Source organism: Acromyrmex echinatior, chromosome 6 (assembly GCF_024713525.1).
Source record: "Acromyrmex echinatior isolate Ae372 chromosome 6, ASM2471352v2, whole genome shotgun sequence".
Taxonomy (NCBI): domain Eukaryota; kingdom Metazoa; phylum Arthropoda; class Insecta; order Hymenoptera; family Formicidae; genus Acromyrmex; species Acromyrmex echinatior.
Window position 1 is genome coordinate 8,810,515 of NC_141857.1, and position 22,194 is coordinate 8,832,708.

At 30.7% G+C, this 22,194-nt stretch overlaps 3 protein-coding genes across 9 annotated transcripts; 2 read left to right on the plus strand and 1 right to left on the minus strand.

Annotated features, from left to right (window-relative positions):
- The first annotated feature begins 195 nt into the window (after nucleotides 1-195).
- LOC105154812 (protein THEM6) lies at nucleotides 196-4,640 on the plus strand. Its single transcript, XM_011070548.2, has 3 exons — nucleotides 196-474; nucleotides 2,048-2,262; nucleotides 2,347-4,640. The coding sequence occupies exons 1-3, from the start codon at nucleotides 330-332 to the stop codon at nucleotides 2,581-2,583; spliced, it is 597 nt and encodes a 198-aa protein (XP_011068850.1). The 5' UTR covers nucleotides 196-329; the 3' UTR covers nucleotides 2,584-4,640.
- A 194-nt stretch (nucleotides 4,641-4,834) lies between these two features.
- Nucleotides 4,835-19,975, plus strand: Tsp5D (Tetraspanin 5D). 7 transcript variants are annotated; one of them, XM_087407470.1, is made up of 6 exons: nucleotides 12,449-12,776; nucleotides 12,843-12,987; nucleotides 13,087-13,198; nucleotides 17,136-17,327; nucleotides 17,934-18,116; nucleotides 18,463-19,975. In XM_087407470.1, the coding sequence occupies exons 3-6, from the start codon at nucleotides 13,121-13,123 to the stop codon at nucleotides 18,796-18,798; spliced, it is 789 nt and encodes a 262-aa protein (XP_087263596.1). In that variant the 5' UTR covers nucleotides 12,449-12,776; nucleotides 12,843-12,987; nucleotides 13,087-13,120; the 3' UTR covers nucleotides 18,799-19,975. The 7 variants fall into 7 exon arrangements, with proteins under 7 accessions (XP_087263599.1, XP_011068848.1, XP_011068843.1 ...); XM_087407472.1 differs by having other exon boundaries at nucleotides 12,843-12,971; XM_011070546.2 differs by lacking the exons at nucleotides 12,449-12,776; nucleotides 12,843-12,987 and adding an exon at nucleotides 4,836-5,029.
- LOC105154811 (uncharacterized) lies at nucleotides 19,042-21,867 on the minus strand. Its single transcript, XM_087407476.1, has 3 exons — nucleotides 21,652-21,867; nucleotides 20,374-20,610; nucleotides 19,042-20,214 (listed from the first exon to the last, which is right to left on the minus strand). Exons 1-3 carry the CDS (start codon nucleotides 21,733-21,735, stop codon nucleotides 20,149-20,151), a joined length of 387 nt encoding a protein of 128 aa, XP_087263602.1. The 5' UTR covers nucleotides 21,736-21,867; the 3' UTR covers nucleotides 19,042-20,148.
- Nucleotides 21,868-22,194: the final 327 nt, after the last annotated feature.

Below are 22,194 nucleotides of genomic sequence, written 5' to 3' on the forward strand. Positions count from 1 at the left end.
AAATAAACAAAGGAAAAACAAATTAATATAATTTTTCTTCCAACACAATGTGACATTTATGCGTAAGATTCTATTATCAAAATCTGTGTATTTATTTACAACTTTCTAATTTGTAATTTTAATTTCGGCTGTAATTTTCCACCAATCAGCGTAATAGAATATTAAAGCGTCGTTCTTTAACGCTCATGAAACCGGTTTTTCGCAGATAAGTCAGAGTCATAGTGAAGAGTCAGCAGTCTTCCGTCGACCGTGAAAAGGTGTACATCGAGTCGAGGTTATTTTCGTGCAGTCGTTGAGATAGCGAGAGATACGCCGATAGAAAACCGACAATGTTGTGTTCTTGTTGTGTGGCGATGATCGCCATCCTCTACATTCTATTTGACGTAAATTACTTTATGAGAATTATTCTCACCATTATTTGGGGCAGACTTTTCGAAAAGAAGAAGAAACTCTTCGATACAATAACAATTTATGGTAAATTCTTACATTAGATCACAATTACATCGTGCATTCAATAAATTGTTCTATTAATTTTAATTGTTCTATGAAATCTGTATAACGAATTAGTTTGTGTGCCTTATTAGATGAAATATTTTAATTGCAAAGACGTTGAAAAGTGATAAGTGATAACAGCAAAAAAAGTGGAACAACAAAATATTGCGTAAGAAAAAAATGAGTAAATTTGTGATGTTATCAATATAAGCACGACAGGAAGTAAAATTATGAAAAATGAAATAATTTTTAGTGTAAAGTGCGAGATATAAGTCATGCAAAATATTATTATTATATTTGCATAATATTATAATTATTATTATATTTGCATCAAAAGTTGAGAATAAAACTTTTTAGATATTTTACATGTCTTGAAGCACAAAATTTTGTACATATCTTTATTGCAACATACCTAAAAATGCAAGTTTTATTTTGCAGTAAAAATATGTACAAAATTTTGTACATATTTTTATTGCAAAATATCTAAAAATTTTATTCTCAGCCTTTGATGTAGATTTTTTTCTCAACCTTTGATACATACGCAGTTTTGTTCAACGAATCATATATTCATAATATATTATATAACATATTTACTGGTGGTATAATTGGCGCATATTTATTTATGATACGTATAATGTATAATATTTTTAAATGTATTCAGCTATATTATCATGTGAATGTATTTACATTATGTAGGCCGGCAAATAACTGTATAGAATGCCGCAGTACATCGGCGTATTTCTTCACTCTGTGGAACATGGTTATTTTTAGAAAGATTTTAATAGTTATATACACATAGATTATTTCTTGTGATAATTGTTGTAAACTTCATGACTTTTTTATGATACTTCTTTCCTCTGGAGATGATTTTTTGTAGAATTTTTCATTTAATTTTTTAGAATGTTTTTAAATAAAAATTTTAGAATTTTTGTATAATTTTCTATTTAAAAAAAAATTTCTTAAGTCTTTTATACGGACGTTTTTCAGAATTGCTGAAAATCTATGTCTTTTCTATATAATTCTTTATAAAATAAATTCTGAAAGAGATTGTATAAGATTTCCAACATTTCTTCTTCTATAATTTTTTTAGAAAGCTTATAAAATCTGAAAAAATTTAAGGTATTTTTCTTTCAGAGATCTGCATAAAATATGAAAAATTTTTAAGAATGTTATGAGAATTTTTACTAAAGGTAAAATTTATTTAAGTTGGATAAATGTGATTGGTAATTATTAAAAATAGAAATATTCAAATACTTATACAAGATATAGACATATATATATATATATATATATACAAGTATAGTACACAATTTTGCCATAAAAAAATGTTTCATATATACATATAATTATACATAATTATATAAAATTATATATAAAAAATTGACATACTTTTTTTTTATATATGATTATATAATTATATATAATTATAATATAAAATATATCCATATAACATTTTTTCCCGGGTTAGGAATCAAACCTGAGAAGCTCTTCGGTTATAAGAAAATTTAGTCTATTCTGTCATGATAATAATAATTGCAAATTTTTCTTATTTTAGGAATTTGCACCACTCAGGATGTTGACTTGGTCTTGAAGCACATGAATAACGCGCGATACTTACGCGAGTTGGATTTTGCGCGTTTTTATTTTTATGATAGATCAGGAATTTACGGCGCTATCTTAAAAAGAGGCGGCAGTGCTGTTCAAGGCGCATCCACTATACGATATCGCCGTGCGATTCCTATCTTTACACCGTACAAGGTCACGACGAAGGTACGATCAATATATTTTGCTTCTTCTTTTTCTTTTTCGTTTTTATGCGCCATAATCAAATTGATTCAATTTGAATTATTGCAGCTCATTTATTGGGAAGATAAACACTTTTATATAGAAAACCAATTCATCAGTCTCACGGACAATTTTATTCGCGCCGTTGTATTAAGCAGACAAACTGTAACTGGATTAAAGGTTCCAGTAGAGGAAATAATTGCCGAGATTGAGCCAGAAATACGCAGGCCGGAGCCTACTAAAGAACTTCAATTATGGCTGGAGTCTATGGAAGAATCGTCTCAAAGTCTGAAAAAACAGAAATAAGAAAATTTTTTTTTTAATTTTGTGTATGACAAGTTATATTTATTTAATTTTTTGTTAGATCGGTTTTTATTTTATGGTTGATTTTTTTATGCTATTATAACACATAATTTTATATAGTCTTACATGAATGAATATTTAATTGTTCTATCATTAGTTTTATATCTTTATAAGTAATTTAATTTTGTATCTTTTTGTGATATGATATTGGTTTTAAAGCTTTTTAATCGGAACACTATTTTTAGATTAGAAATTATATCATATTGTATTACACATCTTGGCAGTAATTGTAGTACAGTGTCGAGTAGAACTTAATTTAGGTTTATATATTATTTCGCAATAAGTTTATTACAGTTTTTTAAATTTGGGAAAATTTGGGGGGATTATTAATATTTCAGATTGATTGCGTTGAAAGTCCAACAACTATATCGGCACGCAATTATCATGTCTGAAATTAATGTATATGATTATATATAATAGTTCAACATCTTAATATTCAGACCCTAGTGGTGCTTTGTATTTAAAATAATGTATTTAACATAAACGGTCTTGTTTCCAATCTTATTATTAAAAGATATTCCTTTTATTATTTTACAATTACTAAAAACCAAATTTTTAGTAAATGTCACTAAAAATATTATTTTTTATCATTGCAATGTTTATAATCTTATAAATACAACAATTTACGTAACTAGAATATTTCATTAATGTAGAAATGTCCCAAGTTACACATGAAGCTTTAAAATGTCTGTGATAACATTATCCCAGTTTAAACCGCAATATTTTTATCTATGACAGTTACTACCATAACGTCATTATGACATTGTGACAAAGTTGTAGCAGCAAAAATGGGGTAACAATTTTAGGTTTTGAAGACGATGTCGTAGCCATTCAATTGTACAACTATTTTACTGTAATAGTCATATATTACAGCAGTGATAATCTGCAAAAAATAAACAAATTAATAAACAAAATGTTTTTCATACGTAAATTAATATTTAATAAAAGTTTAATTTTTAATTTAAAAATTACGTAAAAATGGTTAAAAATACAGTAAAATTTTACGTAAAAATATTTAAAAATACAGTAAAAAAATAATTTTTTTTCAACTGGAATTAAACTTGTAATAACCCGAAATCTTTGTCTTATTAAAATTAGATTAAATTTAAAGATTAAATTAATCATTACAATTTATTACTATTTATAACATACATATGTACGATATATATGATTAATTATATATATTTTATAAATTGTATAATTATAAGTATACAATTTATAAAGTACATATAATTAATCATTACAATTTAATTTATTAAAATTTATAACGTACATATAATTATACATATAATTATACATACAATTATACTAATATCAATATAGCTGAAATAATTGTGGCTGCATTTTTACTTTTTTATTAGCTGTCATATTGATTGTATAGCTATTAATACAGCTAAAATAGCTGTAGCTGCCAAAATGATTGTAATTACATGCAAAAAAAAGGACTTAGTAATATCAGTTAAATATCAGTTGTTGGTTTAAACTTTGCTGTTATTGATAAAAGTTGACTATTGAAGAAACATATTTGCTCGACATCCAACTTTATTAGTTAAAATTAAAAGCATACTTAATATGAGTAGCTAAGTAAGTGGCAGCTATTCGTCACTCTCTTAGCTGCGAACATTCTATTCACAATTGTTTCCGAGACGCTGCCGGTTGCCATTTTACTCTAGCAGAGAATATTTTTTACTGCAGCATCTAAATTTTAGCAGTTAATAAATTGAGCTTTGGCAGCAACAACATTAATTGTCCCTATTATAAGGACACGTTTTAATAATCTGCCACAGCTCTATTTTAACTGCGTTGATTAATTCTTTCTCAGCGTGTAAAGTTAACAGAATGTTATACTAGTCACATTTTTGTTGTTGCAGCGAATATAATATTATAGCGTGTTACTTGGGACTTGTCTCGCGCCTAAATAATAAAGTTCCTAACTTTGTTATACTGATAAAACGTTTATAATATTCTGTTTGGCCATTAAATTGTTATTTAAATAACGATCTCTAATCGCATTTATTATTCAAGATGACTTCGTCAATAAACCATTTCAATTTTACATATTTATTATAAAACACCTTGCCTATTTCCTTTATTGATTTTTATAATTAACATTACGGATCTTACGGACAATCCGTCTTGTCACCTATATCACAAACCGTCAGATGGCGATCCTGGTACCAGCTCGAAGGAACGGAGAACGGATGTTGCTGCAGACTGGTACCGCGCAGTCGATCCGCGAACTCGAAAGCTGCCGCGAAGCTACGCGAATCGATCTTTGACAGCGCTTTCTATGAACTTTTGTGAGCCACTCGGTGGCGAAGAGATTGCGACGGCTCTCTACAGAGAACAATACGAATGAGCATCTTTATTCTACCTGTGAGTGACCAGTGTACGTTCTGAAAACTTGCATGTTTGATGAACATCTGCTTTTCTCACATCGTTTTACATTTCTGCTTGTTAAATGCCATATTTTCGTAAATTTTATGTTTTCAGAAGACTTTTATCGTTTAAGATTTTCTCATACTATTGTAAATTTTGTACAAATAAATACGGATAATTGAAAATGATTCTGCGGTGATATCAGGATTAAAAGGTTAGAAGAAATAAAAGTTGGCAGTAAATGTGCTCAAAGAGAAGAGATACTCTAAGCTCTAAAGATTTCAAATTGTAACAATTTACGGGATTTTCATTATTGAAATAATAATACGTTATTAAACTTTATATATAGAAAGAATGAATTTGTTAAAAAAGTTTAAAAATTTAACTAATTGCATTTCAAAATAATGTTGTTAGAAAAAATAATTATATATTAATATAAGGCATTTAAGCTGCCTCTTAAAATGTCAAAACTTTTTGCAGCATTATTCATCATATTTGAACGTTTTACAGATTTTAGTATATTTGATAGTTTAATAAAATTCTTTTTTTTTTTAAATCTATCTAGTTAAATTTTTAAATTATTTAGCAAAATCATTCTTTATTTCTTTTCATGTAGTATATTCCGTCATGAGTAAACCAGATTTTCAAATATAAAATTTACTTAATAAAGCGAATGTAATTCACTTGCCTCTTGACCGGTGAAATGAAGTTATGAAATATTTCGCGGATTCAGCATATAAAACTCACATATTTATGCTTACAAACACAATCTGGATATGGTTGGCGTCGCGTTCGCAAACGAGTTGACGATAACTGTATATGGTGCGTAAATGCATACACGGGTAAAATTACGCGATTACATCACGAGAAATGTTGCATAGATTAGATAATGTTCAGACATTCTATTATTAGTATTATCGACAATAACGATTTTTTACATTTCAATGAAAATAGAGTCACGAATGCGCAACTTTTTCTCTATATTTCATTCTTCACTCTCTGTCATAGTAAACGAGTATCTGAAACCGACAGATGTTCAGCAGATTGTACTATAAATTCTTTGATCTAATTGGGTCTACTTAATTTTTTTTTTTTTGTTAAAGTATCGAAGCGTCTTTCATCTCTAATTAAATAAAAGGAAAAATGGAAAATAAGATTTATAGATAGAAAATAAAAAAAAATTTTATTTTTTAAATTAATTTGAAAAATTTGTTTTTAATATATAGTTTTATTTTTAATGTTAATATAATTATAAATACAATAAATGAAAAAATTATAGCTACAATGATAAAATTCGAAAAACTTGAAAAATTTTTGTAATCTTTGCGAAAAAAATCTTTTAGATTATAAAAGAAGTTTTGGAAATTTTATTTAGGCAAGTCCAGCAGTGATTAGCAATTCTAAACAGATACGAGATATTTTCTAATATATTTTTTTAAAATCTATAATATACGTTATAATATACAAAGCATATGATTGTGCATGAATTAGAATTATTTTGAAATATTACTACTGAAGGTCATATTTGAATGTGTCTCCTCTCCGTTGCTTTATCGTGTTAGAAGATGATCACGTTAGTAGTCGGATTAATATTGTCGTGTGTCTCTCATGGCCTTATCAGTCTCGACAAGATGATTTAGACCTCGACGAAAAGAATTAATATGTTTTCAGCGAATTGTCTCGAACTGACGACCGCAACCATTATGCGAATTTACTGACGTACGTGATTCTTTATGACATTTTATGCAAAAATTACTTAAATTAAACAATTTATTTATGACAATAATTGAATACGATATTTCATGGTGGTTACAAGAACGGGATTCATTTCCTTCATTCGACACAATGGGGAGAAAGTTTTATTGTCTTATGATTTTCTCATGTATCTAAAAAAATCGGGACATCGCTTTCTTTTACCAGTTTTCCATTTTAAATCGCAAGCACTTTTCCGGCCGTGTTTAAGCCAGAAAATATGTTGATAACAGACGCGGTTATCCCGAGTGCCAGGAAATCGATCGTGCGAACAGGTCGCTCGTCGATTTCTCTTCCCATGCGCCAACATTTAATAGAACAATGAATAAGTGCTTTCCTCGGCGAAGATATCATTTCTTCTCGGTTTATTGCTTTTCCTCATAAATTGGTGAGAAATTGTATGCATTCCAATCTCTTACTAAAATTGCTCTAACATTTATTTTATAATGCCATCCGCTCGTTTTCTATTAAGTTTATCATAACACGTTGAAAATTATCAATCGTCGTGAAATAACTTGGATTTTTGAATGAATGTTTGAAATTATAAATTTGAAATTATAATTTTAAGCACGTAAAATTGCGACTTGTATTTATTTGAAAACATCTTATTTCTTGATCCTTAAGTCCTTAGGTATAAACCCATCTGCAATATGATTATTTTCAATATTGTATTATAATAACTTTCAATAAAAATTTAAATAACATTGTATAATGATCTTTTGACATTTGATTTTTCTTAAATGTAAAATTTGTGTATTAATATCATGAGTATTATTTGTAATGCACTAAATTATTATTAAATATGTAGAATTTAAGTAAAACTTTGTATTGTATATTTTTTTAATAATTTATTAATTTTTAGTGAAAAATATATGTAATTGTATTTTTTAAAGTGCGTGTACTTGTACTTTTTATAGTATATTTCGGAGAATTATTTTTAAAAAAGGACAACATGCAAACGCTCGAAGCACAACGTAAGAATTTCAATGACGGATTTGTGGTCAAAATAAGGCTTTCCTAATACCGTGTTTAAAAAGCTGATCACGTGTGTGAGAAGGGTCGAGAAGAATTAAACTGACTGAATTCGTATGTACGCTTTGTATGACAAAGGATACGCATGCCTCGACATATCATCTTACGATTAGCGATTATTTATCATACGTAATACTTTGCAGTAATCTTTATGTAATCGTGATTCTTTTATTCGTCGATTGCAGCAGGAAATTAAAGATCGTCGTAATAAGTATGATACTATATAGCTCACTTCATTGCACGAGAACTCTCTTCAACGAGCTCGTTACGCCCGATATTCTTCCCGCTCTAATATGACATAATTATAGCTTTTGCAAATCACATTCTCAACAATTCTAACTATTCTAACTTATGCAACTATTTTACACAAAGTAATTAATGAATCCTGTAAATCCTAATAACGTATATTTTATATTATGTGTTATAATTAATATAATATAAAGATAAAATAATAATATGTAATAAAGGTAAAATGAAATAGTCTATAAGTTTTGGCTGTTTTATCAATTTATATACAGTTTTGTTGAAGTATTTAAAAATTTAGCTAGATACAAATACCTGAAAATAATTTTGTTGAACTATTAAAATAATTGTACGCTTAAGCATGATAAATAATACTGCAAAAAGTAAATTATTTACGCATCTGTGTGTATCTAACTAAATCATTTGTTACTGAGATAGTTTAGTTTAGAATTTGCATTTCAAGACCGAAAAATCATTTCGGCGCGCACTTTAAAGGACTACATACGTATAATAAATTCACAAAGAATCATATAAGCATTTAAGATCCAGCCATTTAAATTGATTTCTTTAGGTTGTGTTCTCACATATACGGCTCTATAAGATATATTGTTCAAATCATTTTTTTAGTATCTAGCTAAATTTTTGGATGCTTTAAGAAAACTCTTTTTCTCTGTGTAATTTGAAATACTTTTGACGAAAACAAAGGATTAATATGTAAAACTGCCAATTACAGCTTAGCGAGATACTTTTGACAAAAGAGAATAATTGTGCATTCTGTACACGTATGCGACTACCGGAAGATTGATAACGCGTGAGACACGCGTGCGAGCTTCTTTCCTCTCGATTACATCACGTGGGAAGATGAGCGTGTAGGATGCGTCAACGCGATCGTATGGCACATGAAACGGTGAAAGAGACGGCCGGGCCCGGCAGAGAGAGAACCGGGCCGTATTAACTTTTACATTTAGGCACCACGTCCATACGCGTTTCACGCGACGACGACGGGCGTCGGCGAGTGGGGAGTGATCATAGATGATCACAAATTGTCCGCAATTGGCAGGAAGTCGAGGCAGGGGGACCGTTTGTGCGCCCCTTCGCACTCTAAATGTACATTATTTTCGCGCAGCCTTCCATTTCGTCCGTGAAAATTGATCTCGGTGTTGATTAATCTCTGCATACAACATATGCACCTCTTCATACATTTAATTGTATTTAAAGAAAATAATAATGAATGATTAGAACACACACACACAGTTAATTCTTTTAAATTGATCTCTTTTAATGCAAATTAAAACATCTCTTATTTTCTCTTAAATAATAATAAAATAGTAATAATAAATTAAATTGCTTATGTGTGAATAACATAGAAGGAATAGTTTTGCTAAAGTATGTGTAAAAATTTAATCATTACAAATCTAAAAATTATTTTGTATGATCATCAAAATAATTATCTGTGACACTTAAGCTGATTGCTAGAATGTCAAAACTTTTTGTATCATTGCTTATTATGTTTGAGTCCTATATAATTATTTTGATTTTAATTAGTTTAACTAAATTATACTTTCAGATATCTCTGTATTTAGATACTTCGGTAAATCTTTAGATGTTTCTCTAAAATTGTTGTTTTCATGGCTAAATTGAGGAGCGCTAAATACGGTTGAGGCTGAATCTTGGTATTTAATGTGACTTATATACATTAAATATTGTGTCAATTATTAAATACACTTTTCTTTCTACTTTATTCACATACCTTTATCTTCAAAATAGAAAAGAAGCTGAGCTCTTTATGTTTTGAAGTACTTTGTACAATGTTAACATAATATAACGATAAAGCAACTTGATGTCATACGGATATTGGAATTTTTATGATAATGTAACAAGCCACTTCAGATAAAAATAAAAGTACACACATCGAAGTGTATAAATAAAACTCATACTGATACGCACGGTGGGGATTTTCTTTCTTCCGCACCTTCCAGTATGCGCTATAAATGTCACCGTGTTCTTAACGCGTGATGCCGCCGAGGGCTGGAAAAGACGTGACCGCAGCAAGGTGAAGTCCACAAGCGTCTTTTGCGAGTTAAATACACATCGGCGATCGAACATTCTATTTTTTCATCAAATCTACGTCCCTTCCGTTCCTCCCTCCATTCGCTCTTCGCTTTATTCGCTCGCGCTTTTTTTCCTCGCGCGTTCTTATTTAACGGGAGGTCGTCCACGACAAGTGGCACGAATATAACACAGCGGGTGGAGTTCTGCGTGAGAGCGTGCGTAACTCTTGATAAGGCGAATCAATATTATTCAATTCTGATAACGGTCCTCATTGCGGCAAGTAGGGAGAGAACGCATTAATCATGCAATGAGCTGATAAGAGATTTTCCGTTGACTCGCGAATGCTTTAACACAGTATCGTCTATGTTTTTTTCGTTGAAAAGTGTCGATATCATGGTAGCACGGATCAATGCGTTAGACCTGAACTTTCTCCAAGGATATTGGAAAATTATTCGTATTAATTGCGCCGGTGTGCGAGTGTGTACGATTATTTTATTTTTGTTATTATTATTAAGAATTAAAAATCGTTTGATACTTTTGAATTACTATTGACGTTAATTATGCGTTCCATCAAGTAAACATTTAAATTTGTTTAATGGGTACCTATTTATTATTAATGTTTTAATAAATTTTAATAGAATTATGGAAATTCTTTGTAAAAAAAAACATGAAGATTTTTATCGTCATCGATAAATCGTTTTGATTTAATTAGAGAAAAACATCCTTTTTTTAGTAATCATGCGGTTTCAAACAATTATTATTTTTTCATTTTTTGTTCTCTTCCTAAGAGCACAAGAAAGAGAATTTAATAATTCAGAAATTGATCACGTCCCACTAATTATGCTAATTACAACGTATATATCGCAACTCGAAGAAAACAATTGTTGGATCGAAAGCGTTGTAATAATGTGAGACCATAGGTGATAGTATCCGTTGATGTGAGAAATACTGTAAGGATGTTCTTTATTCAACGGTTTCTTTCGTCGTGTATTGTCCGATCAATATTATTTGCATAGCTATCACGATGACTTAACGTAGGAAACTCATATGGACCGGTTGCTGTAATTTGAATTTCCGATACGCTAATGTATAATATACATGTTATTCATAGATCTCACGAACTAGGTGGAGTTATTTAATTCTTGAATGCATTACGTTTTTCATTGGCACATTAAAAAATTGTTATACCTAAGAAAATTACAAAAGAAAAATTAATATACATTTAATGTTGAAAAGATATATATGATCATTGATGATTTTGGAACAGTCGATACAGAAATAATGATTTTGCTGAAATATTAAAAAAAATTTAATCAGATACAGATTTGAAAATAATTATGGATCAAAATAATTATGTTTAAGATAAATTGTTAGAATGTCAAAACTTTTTACAGCATTATCATTATGCTTGAACGTTCTATTCAGAGAAAAATATGGATGATAATTATCTATAAACACAGATCGAAGCTTACAATAACGTTGTAGCAATGTTTGCAATGTTATTGTAATATTGCTAGAACATTGCAATGTTTCTGCAATATTGCTGAAATGACCTGTTGTACGAATATAAAGGAATATAAACTATACGTGTAGCTATAAAGTAATTTATTCAATTAATTCTATATTAATTCTACATAAAAACTTGTATTGCTATCACTTTTATAATTGATACAAATACATCTTTTTCTTTAGGTTATATTATTATTTTGGTGGTTCAACATAATTATTTTCAGAACTATTGTCTCTGATCTAATTTTTATAAGTGTCAGTAAAACCTTCTTTCCATATATAAGATTATTATAAATAATCTGATTTTATCTTTGGAATAAAGGAAATAGTATACCGTGGGAAGTGGCTTGAAATGATGTGGTTACTATACGCCTGAATGCGAGTTTCTGGGAAAGCGGATTTTTATATACGAGACCTTTCGGCGAAAGTTACCTTCACCTTTGCACCTCAGCGTTTTGCCTGTTCCATGTGTGTGTATATATGTGCACGTAAGAGACCTCAATCTGGATGCAAAGGTTAACGAAGAGCAGCGGCACGAATGCACGAGATATGAAGGAAAAAACCTGAGAATGAGACTGGACATCTCGAAGCGGCCTTGAAGATGCTTTTTTTCTTTTTTCGCTACTCCATTATACAATTGCCTACGAGAAAAGTGACGTTCGATGAGCAATATCCTCCGTAAGTGTCACTTCCACTCCTCTTCCCATCGTGATCTACATGATACGCGATCTCGTATGGGTGAATGGCTTCACCGCGGCTGTCCCGTTAACAGACCTAGAAGGCTCAGAGAGGAGACCAGACCGGAGCCAATCGTATCGGCCGGTTCTAAGACACATCGGCACGGGCCCTCGTCTGACAAAGATTGTCTGGTCGGGTCGGCCTGCAGTCAGTCAGCCGGGACGATCCTACAGATCTTCCTTGACGTGCGTCCGAGAGAGCGGGATCTTCGCTCGCGTAGGTCGCACGTCGATCTTCTTGTTCTCCTTCCCCTTCACTTGCTCCTCGCACTCCTCATCTCCCGTTCCTCCACTTCATTTCTCTCTCTCGTCTCGCGGCTTCTTCCCCTTCCTCCCACGTCCTGTCCACCTCAGGTTGCTCTTCGAACGTAGATGTAGTATTTCCTGGTGATCCGTGATGCGCATCACAAGGCTCTCGCGCTGATGCGCACGGTGGGTTTCTTATCGGTGATATATAATTATCGTAATGATACTTTTGTGATGTAAAGAAGAGCGTAGAGTTTGATTTTAGTTCTCCGCGCGTTCATACAACTGAAGACGAAAGTTGCTGATTGAGCCGGTGTAATTAACACCCGTAAACAATCCTCGAGATAGCTTCGTAACCTTGAACAGGCATCGCTGTCTCACGTCAGTTCGCGATACGGTGCTAATCTCAAGAATTTTCTCGTAGCCAAAGAATACATTTTCTATCCGTTTCCTGCCTTTGTCCAAAGGGATCACGTTGCTATTTCTACGTTTCCAGGAAACGTTGCCAGTCCTTTCGGAGTAAGGACCTGATGAAGGATCGAATCATGGGCCGCACAGGATATACGTGTATCAGGCACGTTTTCTGCTCCCTCAACGTTTTAATCTGGGTACGTAGAGGTACCTTTTTTAAATCAATTAATCTGAACGCTGCATTTTGATTATATAAGACATAATTTTTTTAAATAACAGAAGTGACTTGAATGCGTATGCGATTGGGAATTTTATCTGTTATAAATTTTAGTTAAATAGCCCATTGACAAAAGTCGTTATTGGCAAAAGTCTCCACTTGAAATTTTTTGAGCAAGAATGAATAAATTTGTATGTTTTTTTACTTTAACTATCAATAAGATCTTTCTTTTAATTAAGAAAGAAATTATTAATTTAATTAAAAAAGTATATATAATACTGCATGAGAAAAATACAATTTTTGTTTATTAATTAAAATAGGATGCACTTAACTGATTTTGCAGCTGAAGAAAGAATTTTAGCTGATTTTAAAAAGTGTCCGCTGTTTTTATTAGATATAACTGTATTCTGTAGGGTTTGTATTATATCAACATATTTTTCAAACGTTCAATTCATTTTTAATCCATTTAAAACTAAAAGAAGCAAACAAATTCACAGGTTTCAAAATTTTAATTTTTTATTTTTAGATAAAGCAGCTTTTACTTTCGGCTACTTCTTTTGAGATTAATTTACTTTGCGAATTATTCGAAAATGCACTTGAGCTATATTTAAAACTCGTTCGCGTTTGAAAGATATGTGTGAGAACTTTTCAACTTAAATGAAACATTTCGTTGCCGCGTATAATTCGTAAACACGGGTGTATATATACACATGCGTATACAGTGCAAGTGTGCGACTCTAATTGGTCAGAAATGAGAGAAATGAGACAATAGCCGGCCGGCGGTATTTAACGACCCACGCGGGTCGGCGATTAAACTGACGACGCGCTTTTGTAATTCGCGCGGCATTCCGTCGCATTCGCCGTTCCCCCGGCTTTATTATTCCACTTGAAATCGTCCGCCCGCGTCTGTATCGCGATGAAAGCCTTAAATAGGACGTTGAACCGTGCTCTATGAGCTATGAACTTACGGTACCCGTAAGTCGACAATAAAGTGCGGCACCGATTGCTCTGTATACTGTAAAACTGGTACACGTGTCTTTATGTTCTTTATACTGTGAAATACACTTACTATTGTCTGTTTCACTTTGATACTAATCGCAATTCGTTGCACGAACTTCAAACTGGATAAGACAGTCTGGAGTTTATTAGATTCATTAGATATTACTCCAAATTCAAAAGTTCCTGAGAAGACAGAAACTTATAAGACATAAGAGACATAATGTTATAAAAATTATATCTTCAATTATATAAAAAATTTATATTAAATTATATTAAATTATTAAATTATTTAATTATACTTACATTATATTATTTATACTTATATTAAATTATTTAATATATTTTAATAATAAATAGCTAATAATAAATATTTTGATGACAATACAAATCAAATATTTGATGGTCAACGACACGTTAGTGCAGATTATGTAACGCTGTTGCAAAAACATCCCGTTTTCGCGTACGCATCATTGACGGTAATTAGAAAGTACGGATGCGCTCTTTTGTACAATTAGCTATCGGGGTCGCATAACAGTGCATTAATTTCTCAATCGTGCTGCGTCGCAGAAGTTGTAATTTATAAATTACATTGCGGTTCTTCCGCAGATGTTACTTGCTGCGTGTAAACACGTTGGTCTCATCATTTACAGTTGAATTTGATAAGGAAGGACGTTGCTATCGCGTGTCAAATATATTGCACTTTAGAGGATGAATTAACCGTAAGGTCAACATTCACCTAGTCAGTCGACTTCCTGTCATTGATAGCACAGCAAGGTAACCGCCGACTTAACCAGAAAATCTGAAATACTCTCTTACGTACATAGGCTGGACAAGTCTTTGTGTTTGCGAATAAGTTAGCAGGTGGACGATAAACCGTTAAATGTATACGGGTGACCGCATCGACATCCGATACACTTTGCTGCTTAGTGAAATAGCGTTGTACAGTTTCGTTGTTATTTTAATTTTTATTGCGAATGCGAGAAATGTCATGGTGTGATTTTGCCATTCACTCGTTATACGTTCGTTGGAGCATTGACCGTGAGTTAAATGAATTTCGCGATGGCTGTCAACCATAGGCATCGATCTTCCTTCCGTGTCGACGATTCAAAATGCATCACGATACTTTCTAATCCACGGTCCACTTTCCACTTTCCGATTTTACTTAAACGCAGCATAAACGAGAATTCGAGATAGCTTTGTTATCGAGCGTATATTGTCGGCAATAGTCGAATGAAAATAACGCGTCATTGACCTAATAAACTCACGTGCTATAAGAGCGTGTGATAAGGATCTCTCGATGCTTTTAATTATAATTTTCTAGATTTTTCAGTAAGGGAGACCTGGGACTAATTACGTTTTTTATGTGGTAATTTTTGGTAATTAACGTATTGTAAATCGGATAAATACCGCAAAGATATTTATCAAAAGTTGAACATCTATATTATAAATATTTGTTAAAATTATCATTTATTTATCTCACATTAATTAAAAGTACTTGTAACAATTTATATCCATTCAATCTATTAGGTGTTGGAATTAATTCGTAGCGTTTTACAAGTGATGGGAAGTACTTTCATTAATGTATTTTTTAATGCTCATGTGAAATAAATAACATTCTTTCATTAAAAAACGCTACGAATTAATTCCAACACCTAATACATATGAGATAGTTTGTTACAATTATCAGCTGGATAAATTGGACAGCTGTAAATTCTTTTAAATATTTTAATTATTTATAAATTAATTATTTTAAATTCTCGAATGAAAATATCTTTTGCTGATAAATAATATATATTTATTTGTAAATATAATGTTCCAAAAATATCGAATTTCGCTGTAGATTTCTTAACCGAATCAAAATATTTTCACAATAAAAGACCGTGAAAGCTATGATTGAAAGAAAGTTCAGCAATTTTGGAATACTCAATGTAATCATTTGTCTGTGTACAATCATACTATACAGGGCTGAAATATATGATGATTTGGTTTAAAATTAATCAAAATGATAGAATAATTTTTTGTAAGATGTTTTTGAAAAAAAAACTTGAAAGTTACGTATATGCACTTGAATAATATTTGACGTAATAATTTTTGCTACAGACAATGTGATTATTGTTTTTTTTTTTTGGAACAATAATAATTCAATTTTATAAGATACATGAGTGAATTTGTATAAGACAAAGATTAATTTAATTTCTTATACATTTATTTATTATTTAATTGCGATATTGTTGAAATGGTTGGCCATTTTGTTGTATACAAATTGAATTCTGAAAATTTAATCAAAATGGATTGCTTCTAACGTATTCTGTCTCTTTAATTTTTTTAATATCAAAGAATAATTTTTCCTTTTAATACTTGAAGTGCCAACGTTTCTCACTCATTAAAGGAATCAAATGAACAAATTACTATGAAAATAAAGAAAATGAAAAATTAAATATTTCATCAATGTAAAAAACGTAATTATCGAAAAATAAAAAAATTTCTATATATATATATATATAGAAATTATATATATATATATATAGTAATTTTTAGATTTAAATTTTATTTCTTGTGTAAAAGATAGGCGTTTATATATATATATATATATATATATATATATATATATATATAAACGCCTATCTTTTACACAAGAAATAAAATTTAAATCTAAAAATTAAAACCGTTAACAACAACCACTTCTAATCAGGATAATAAATTTAGAATTTTTTCTAAAAAAAAATCTTAAAAAAAATTTATTCTTTTATTTCTCTTAAGTTTAAGCAGTAGAATTACTCTCTTCCCAATTGTACTACGTATTTCCCATTCTATATACTATAATTTCAATTTTAATAGATCCTCATTTTAAGTATGTCCATCGAAAGTCCAACGTTTATGACGCGCGGAGTAATTGATGGGCGTAATTCGTTTTACAGTTATGCGCTTGCGGAATTTTGGGTGCGGGCCTTTGGCTGCGACTGGCTTACTCCGGATACGCGACTTTGGTACCGCAGTACAGCTTCGTGTCGGCGGATTCGCTGCTGCTCGCCGCGGGATGCGTCACATTCGTCATCGCCTTCTTCGGATGTTGTGGCGCGTGGTTCCAGTCAAGATGCATGCTGATCACGGTTAGTACAACGTGATCCATTGTAAAACACGTGCCTTGCAAAAAGCACGCGTGGTACAGTATAGTTACGGACTTTTTGTGATACGCACGCAGTACTACATATGCGGCGCACGGATTGAAGCTTATAACTTGACAATCTTGAATATCTGTGTCGTCATTTGAATATCTAGATCGTGATTTGAATTTCTGTTGTCATTTGAATAATTTGTCACAGAGCAATACGCATGCTGTCCATGCTGACTACATTTTTAAAAAAATCATCTTTTTTCCTCGTTTGTTTTGCTCTTCCTTAGCTGTTAAGATAAATCTGTATGCTAAGCGAAACAAAATATTCTTTTCATCATACATAGTTTACACACATAGAATTCGTGCAATATGTGACGGATCGATAAATTCGTTTGCATATTATATGAGACCTTGCGTGTATAGTTGTAATTACATAGAATATGAGATCTTTTTTCCCGCTCTCGATTCTTGTTTTCTCTTGGCGAAAGAAATAAGTGTTAGAATAATTAAAAGGCTTTTGAAAATCTCAAAACTTGTAAAGAGATGCCTCATATAATTAATAATAGGAAAAGAGAACGTTGACACTTCCCGTAATTTTCAGTATTTCAGTCTGGTAATACTCATGTTTCTCGCCGAGTTCATGTTGGGCACCTTGGCATTCGTGTTCAGAGAACACCTCGCGAGGAGCTTGAAGGAGGAGCTATTGTACGGCATTGAGAAGCATTATAATATTACGAGGGAGCCGGGAACACTTTCTGCCATGTGGGACCATATACATACCGAGGTTTGTTTAATTATTTAATTAATATTTGCAAAACACCGCACGAGATGTTACAGATTTCTGAATTTCCTTAATTTATTTTAAAGAAACTTTCTTTAAAGAAATTTTTTTTGCATAGTTAAAAGATCAACTGTTTCGTATTGTACAGGATATTAAATTAAAATCTGTTTTTTTTTGTGGCTGAACTAATATATGTACTGATTGCATGTAAAACAGAACAAATACATATTTGTCATTTGATAAAAGTAAGAGAGATAATTTTAGTGCAGTTTCTCCAGTGGAGAGACAAAGAAACAAGTCTTAAGTAAATGTTTAATATGATGATATAATTTTAAATGTACGCTTGCAGTTTCATTGCTGTGGCGTACGCGATTATACGGATTGGTTCCAAATCGAAGCGTGGCCAGAGGAAGATCGGGTTCCAGATTCATGCTGCATGCAGCGGGAACGATACTGCGGTCGCCTAGATTCAGAGGGTCGTAACAAGGAACTCTGGTACAAGGAAGGATGCGCGACCGCCATTCAAATGTGGCTGGTAACCAGACTCCATGTGGTGGGCACGGTGGGCCTCGTCGTGGCTTTTCTCCAGCTATTCGGCCAAGTGGCCAGCATGATTCTCTTCTGCACAGTCAGGCACAAGAGATCATCTCACACGTACAAGAGTTACGACACTACCAATACCTAGAATTTCCGATCGATCTTAGACGAGACAACTGTCTAAGATCGATAGCATCCTTCTCGCGCGTTTTCGATTCCCGTTGCATGCAACGGAACGAATCTTTTCGGAATCGTGTCATTCCTTTCCTGAAGACTTTTAAAGAGGATCTTGTCGATTTCATCCGAATTTGCGAATTCGTATTAGTAGGAATATGAGTACAATTAACGAGACGAAAATTTGTTAAAAAAGAGCATGACAAAAAAAACGAAATGATTAAGTTATCGATGATTATTGAACGTTGATTTATAAATACATTTACAAATGAGACAATTTAAGTAGATAAAAGTACGTTGATGTATAGTTGACCAAAAAGTTTCCGCTGTGTACCAAAAAATATGATAGGTATTCAATGAATGGACTTCCTTCTTAGTCTGGATTTGATAATGCTTCTTGTAATCTCCAGTGATTAATATCGACTTCTAATGATAGTCCAACCTTGTCAGCTGATAGTTATTTATATTTGTAACTGTTCTAAGAGAAAGCGTAAAAAATGTATAACTTGTGAATCATTTTAATGTGCATAGATACATAAAAATTTATTGATCATAGGTAAAATCTAACAGAATGGAAAAGTTGATTTAAATATAAGAACAAATTGTATAACGAGGCTAAAGACAATCGATCATTAAATTTCAATTTTCTAGTGGAACAAGCCCATCCTACTTTCGTGGAGAATTCTAATCGTTATAAATATACTCAATATTCATTTACAAGAAGTAATCAATTGCTATTTTATAATAATTGTAAAATCTCTGTTTTACAGTAATTGTATGTCATATTGATTCTCAACGTTAACAATCGGGAGCAGTTAGATAGATAGCGTGCATGATTATGTGATTTAGTCCCGAGTATTCAATAGAGATTGTAGATCAAATTATCTTCAATGTCATAAGCATGAATACTTTACTAAGATTTTTGTATTCAATATAATATATAAATATAGATAAATATATAAATTTAGTAAATTAAAAATAATCGTTATATTCTTATATGTTACTTGATATCGATGAAGCAATCAATTGACCATAAATTAAAAGCAATGTTAAAGACTGTACAATGCAAAATCGAGAGAGTAAGATGATAGTTATGTATTATGTGTATTGAACAAATTATTATTAATAATAAAGGATGTATTTATATGTAATGAAGAGCTAGCCATTATATTTAGTTCTATTTTTGACTTTCATCATTTAACCGAAATGAATGAATTATTATAGACAAATGATACATTATAAAAGGCGTTTTTATTTGATGAGTTACATATATTCACGAATTACTTACCAAAATTTGAAAAATTTTTATAATGTTATCATTTTTTTAATTAAAAATATTATTATATAACCACTCAAAGATTCTGATTATCGTCCTTAATATTTCATTAAACTGCATATAAACATATAATTTTAATTATTGATATTTATAATGAAAAAGAAGATTAAATGTTGAAGAGTTGTATATATACATATATAATATATAGATGAGAAAAAAAAGAAAAATGATTTTATTTCTTTAAATATATTAAATAAATAGCATTACGCTTACCGGCTGTTGCATAGCGCGTATTACAAAGTCACTTGTTGAATTTACTGCTTTTGAAAATGTCGATAATGTATTCTTAATGACTAATATTATTGATTTAATAAGATTCAGTATCTTTCTTAATGGGTGATCGAAAATATTTCCAATATTAGTTTCATCAAAATTATCTCCAATAACGTCCGTTGTCTTATTTCCATTATAAGCCTCAGTCGTAGAAATAACAGGAAGTTTAAAGGTAGTCTGTGAAACAATTAGATATGTATACCGATAAGAATATGTAAAAAAAAACTTTACTTATCAGTATCCTTGAATGTAAAATCAAGAAGGGATATGTATAATACTTTAAACTAATCGATGAGTGAGTATTTTAGACGTAAATTGCATAAAATATTTCGATGCATATAAAACTCTAAAAAAAAACTACATAAATATTTCTATTTTAGTAGGAAAATTAGTTTATACAATGGAGATTTAAATTTGAAAAATGTCAGAAACAATATTTATACAAGGCTACACAGTTGGAAAATTTGTGTCAAGTTAAACATATTTCATGTGTCTCAAACGATTCAAATTTTTATCTTAATTTAATATAAGATGATTATTAAATAGATGATTATTAAAAAAAAAAACAAAAAACGTAATGTAAAAACGTTAATACAAAAAAGTTAATAAAATTAATAAAAGCACTCTGACACAAGTTGGAAACAAATTGTGCAGGAAATATATTTTTTCAGTAAAATCAACATTTATAATACATAAAATTAACACGTGTATTTATCATTTATTTTAGGATTTCTGTTTTAAACTACATTATTTTTATATTATTTGTCCTTTTACTCATAAATTGTGTTATTTTTATATCAAGAAATATTAAATATCAATTTAACACAAAATTTCAACTAACATAATCACGTACCATATTAAATTAATACTCGAATATGTTAGAAATTTAATACAAAAATTTTGACAAGAACAAGTTTTAATATAAGTACGTACGTATATAAAATGTTTTTTATTATGCAATATTCTAAAAATAAAAATAAACTTACATGGTTATTTTAAGAAAAGTTTTAAAGTGATAGAGGTAATAAAATAATTACAAACTGTTCTATTATCTGCAAGTATTCGCTATTTGTTAAATGTCAAAAAAATTGTTTCTGTTTTTTAAAGTAAGTTTTTCAAATAATAATAAAATTTTTTAGTTAAATATATTATCAGCAATAGTTTTAAATAATTTAGATAAATTAAAAGAATTCATTATGATGTAAAAAATTCATGTACCAGATCAGTATCCCTTCTATTTCTAGCACTTCGCGCTAAGATAGTGCTCGCGAAGAACAAAATTAACAGCAGATGCATACGCATTTAGACTCTCGAACGATCACTGTTCTTCCGAGAAAAATATTGCAGATTTTTTAGTTTCTTTACTTATAAAGACATTTATATGTAATTTCTTTAGTTATAACACTTCACTAAGATATTCGAGAGTTAACCAAAAAAGAGACGAACTTGCAAAAGACGACGCTGCTCACATTGCATTCTTTTTATAAACGAATATTGCCTATTTTCTTCTCCCTACCTGACAGGGAGAACAGAGACTATAATTATTCCTGTACTCGCGATTTGCATATCGCCAATATATTTTCAAACCACTCAAAGCATGTGCAATTTTATGTAAGACCATAGTCAGCACAAGCTTAAATTTAGCATATCGCTAAATTTTAGTATGAGTCAGTGATAACATCAGTATAGCTTAGTATTATCAAAACCAAATTATTATGCATATACTATTTTAGCTATGACGACATTTCGTGAATTTTCCAA

Excerpts from the sequence above, each read along its gene's own strand:
- Tsp5D (XM_011070546.2), top strand. The coding sequence starts at position 13,121 with ATGAAGGATCGAATCATGGGCCGCACAGGATATACGTGTATCAGGCAC. Across the intron at positions 17,328-17,933 it reads CAAGATGCATGCTGATCACG|TATTTCAGTCTGGTAATACT; the intron begins GTTAGTACAACG and ends CGTAATTTTCAG. Across the intron at positions 18,117-18,462 it reads GGGACCATATACATACCGAG|TTTCATTGCTGTGGCGTACG; the intron begins GTTTGTTTAATT and ends GTACGCTTGCAG.
- LOC105154811 (XM_087407476.1), bottom strand. The coding sequence starts at position 21,735 with ATGCGTATGCATCTGCTGTTAATTTTGTTCTTCGCGAGCACTATCTTA. Across the intron at positions 20,611-21,651 it reads ATAGAAGGGATACTGATCTG|ACTACCTTTAAACTTCCTGT; the intron begins GTACATGAATTT and ends ATTGTTTCACAG. Across the intron at positions 20,215-20,373 it reads TACGCGCTATGCAACAGCCG|TTTAATGAAATATTAAGGAC; the intron begins GTAAGCGTAATG and ends GTTTATATGCAG.
- LOC105154812 (XM_011070548.2), top strand. The coding sequence starts at position 330 with ATGTTGTGTTCTTGTTGTGTGGCGATGATCGCCATCCTCTACATTCTA. Across the intron at positions 475-2,047 it reads CGATACAATAACAATTTATG|GAATTTGCACCACTCAGGAT; the intron begins GTAAATTCTTAC and ends TTCTTATTTTAG. Across the intron at positions 2,263-2,346 it reads CGTACAAGGTCACGACGAAG|CTCATTTATTGGGAAGATAA; the intron begins GTACGATCAATA and ends GAATTATTGCAG.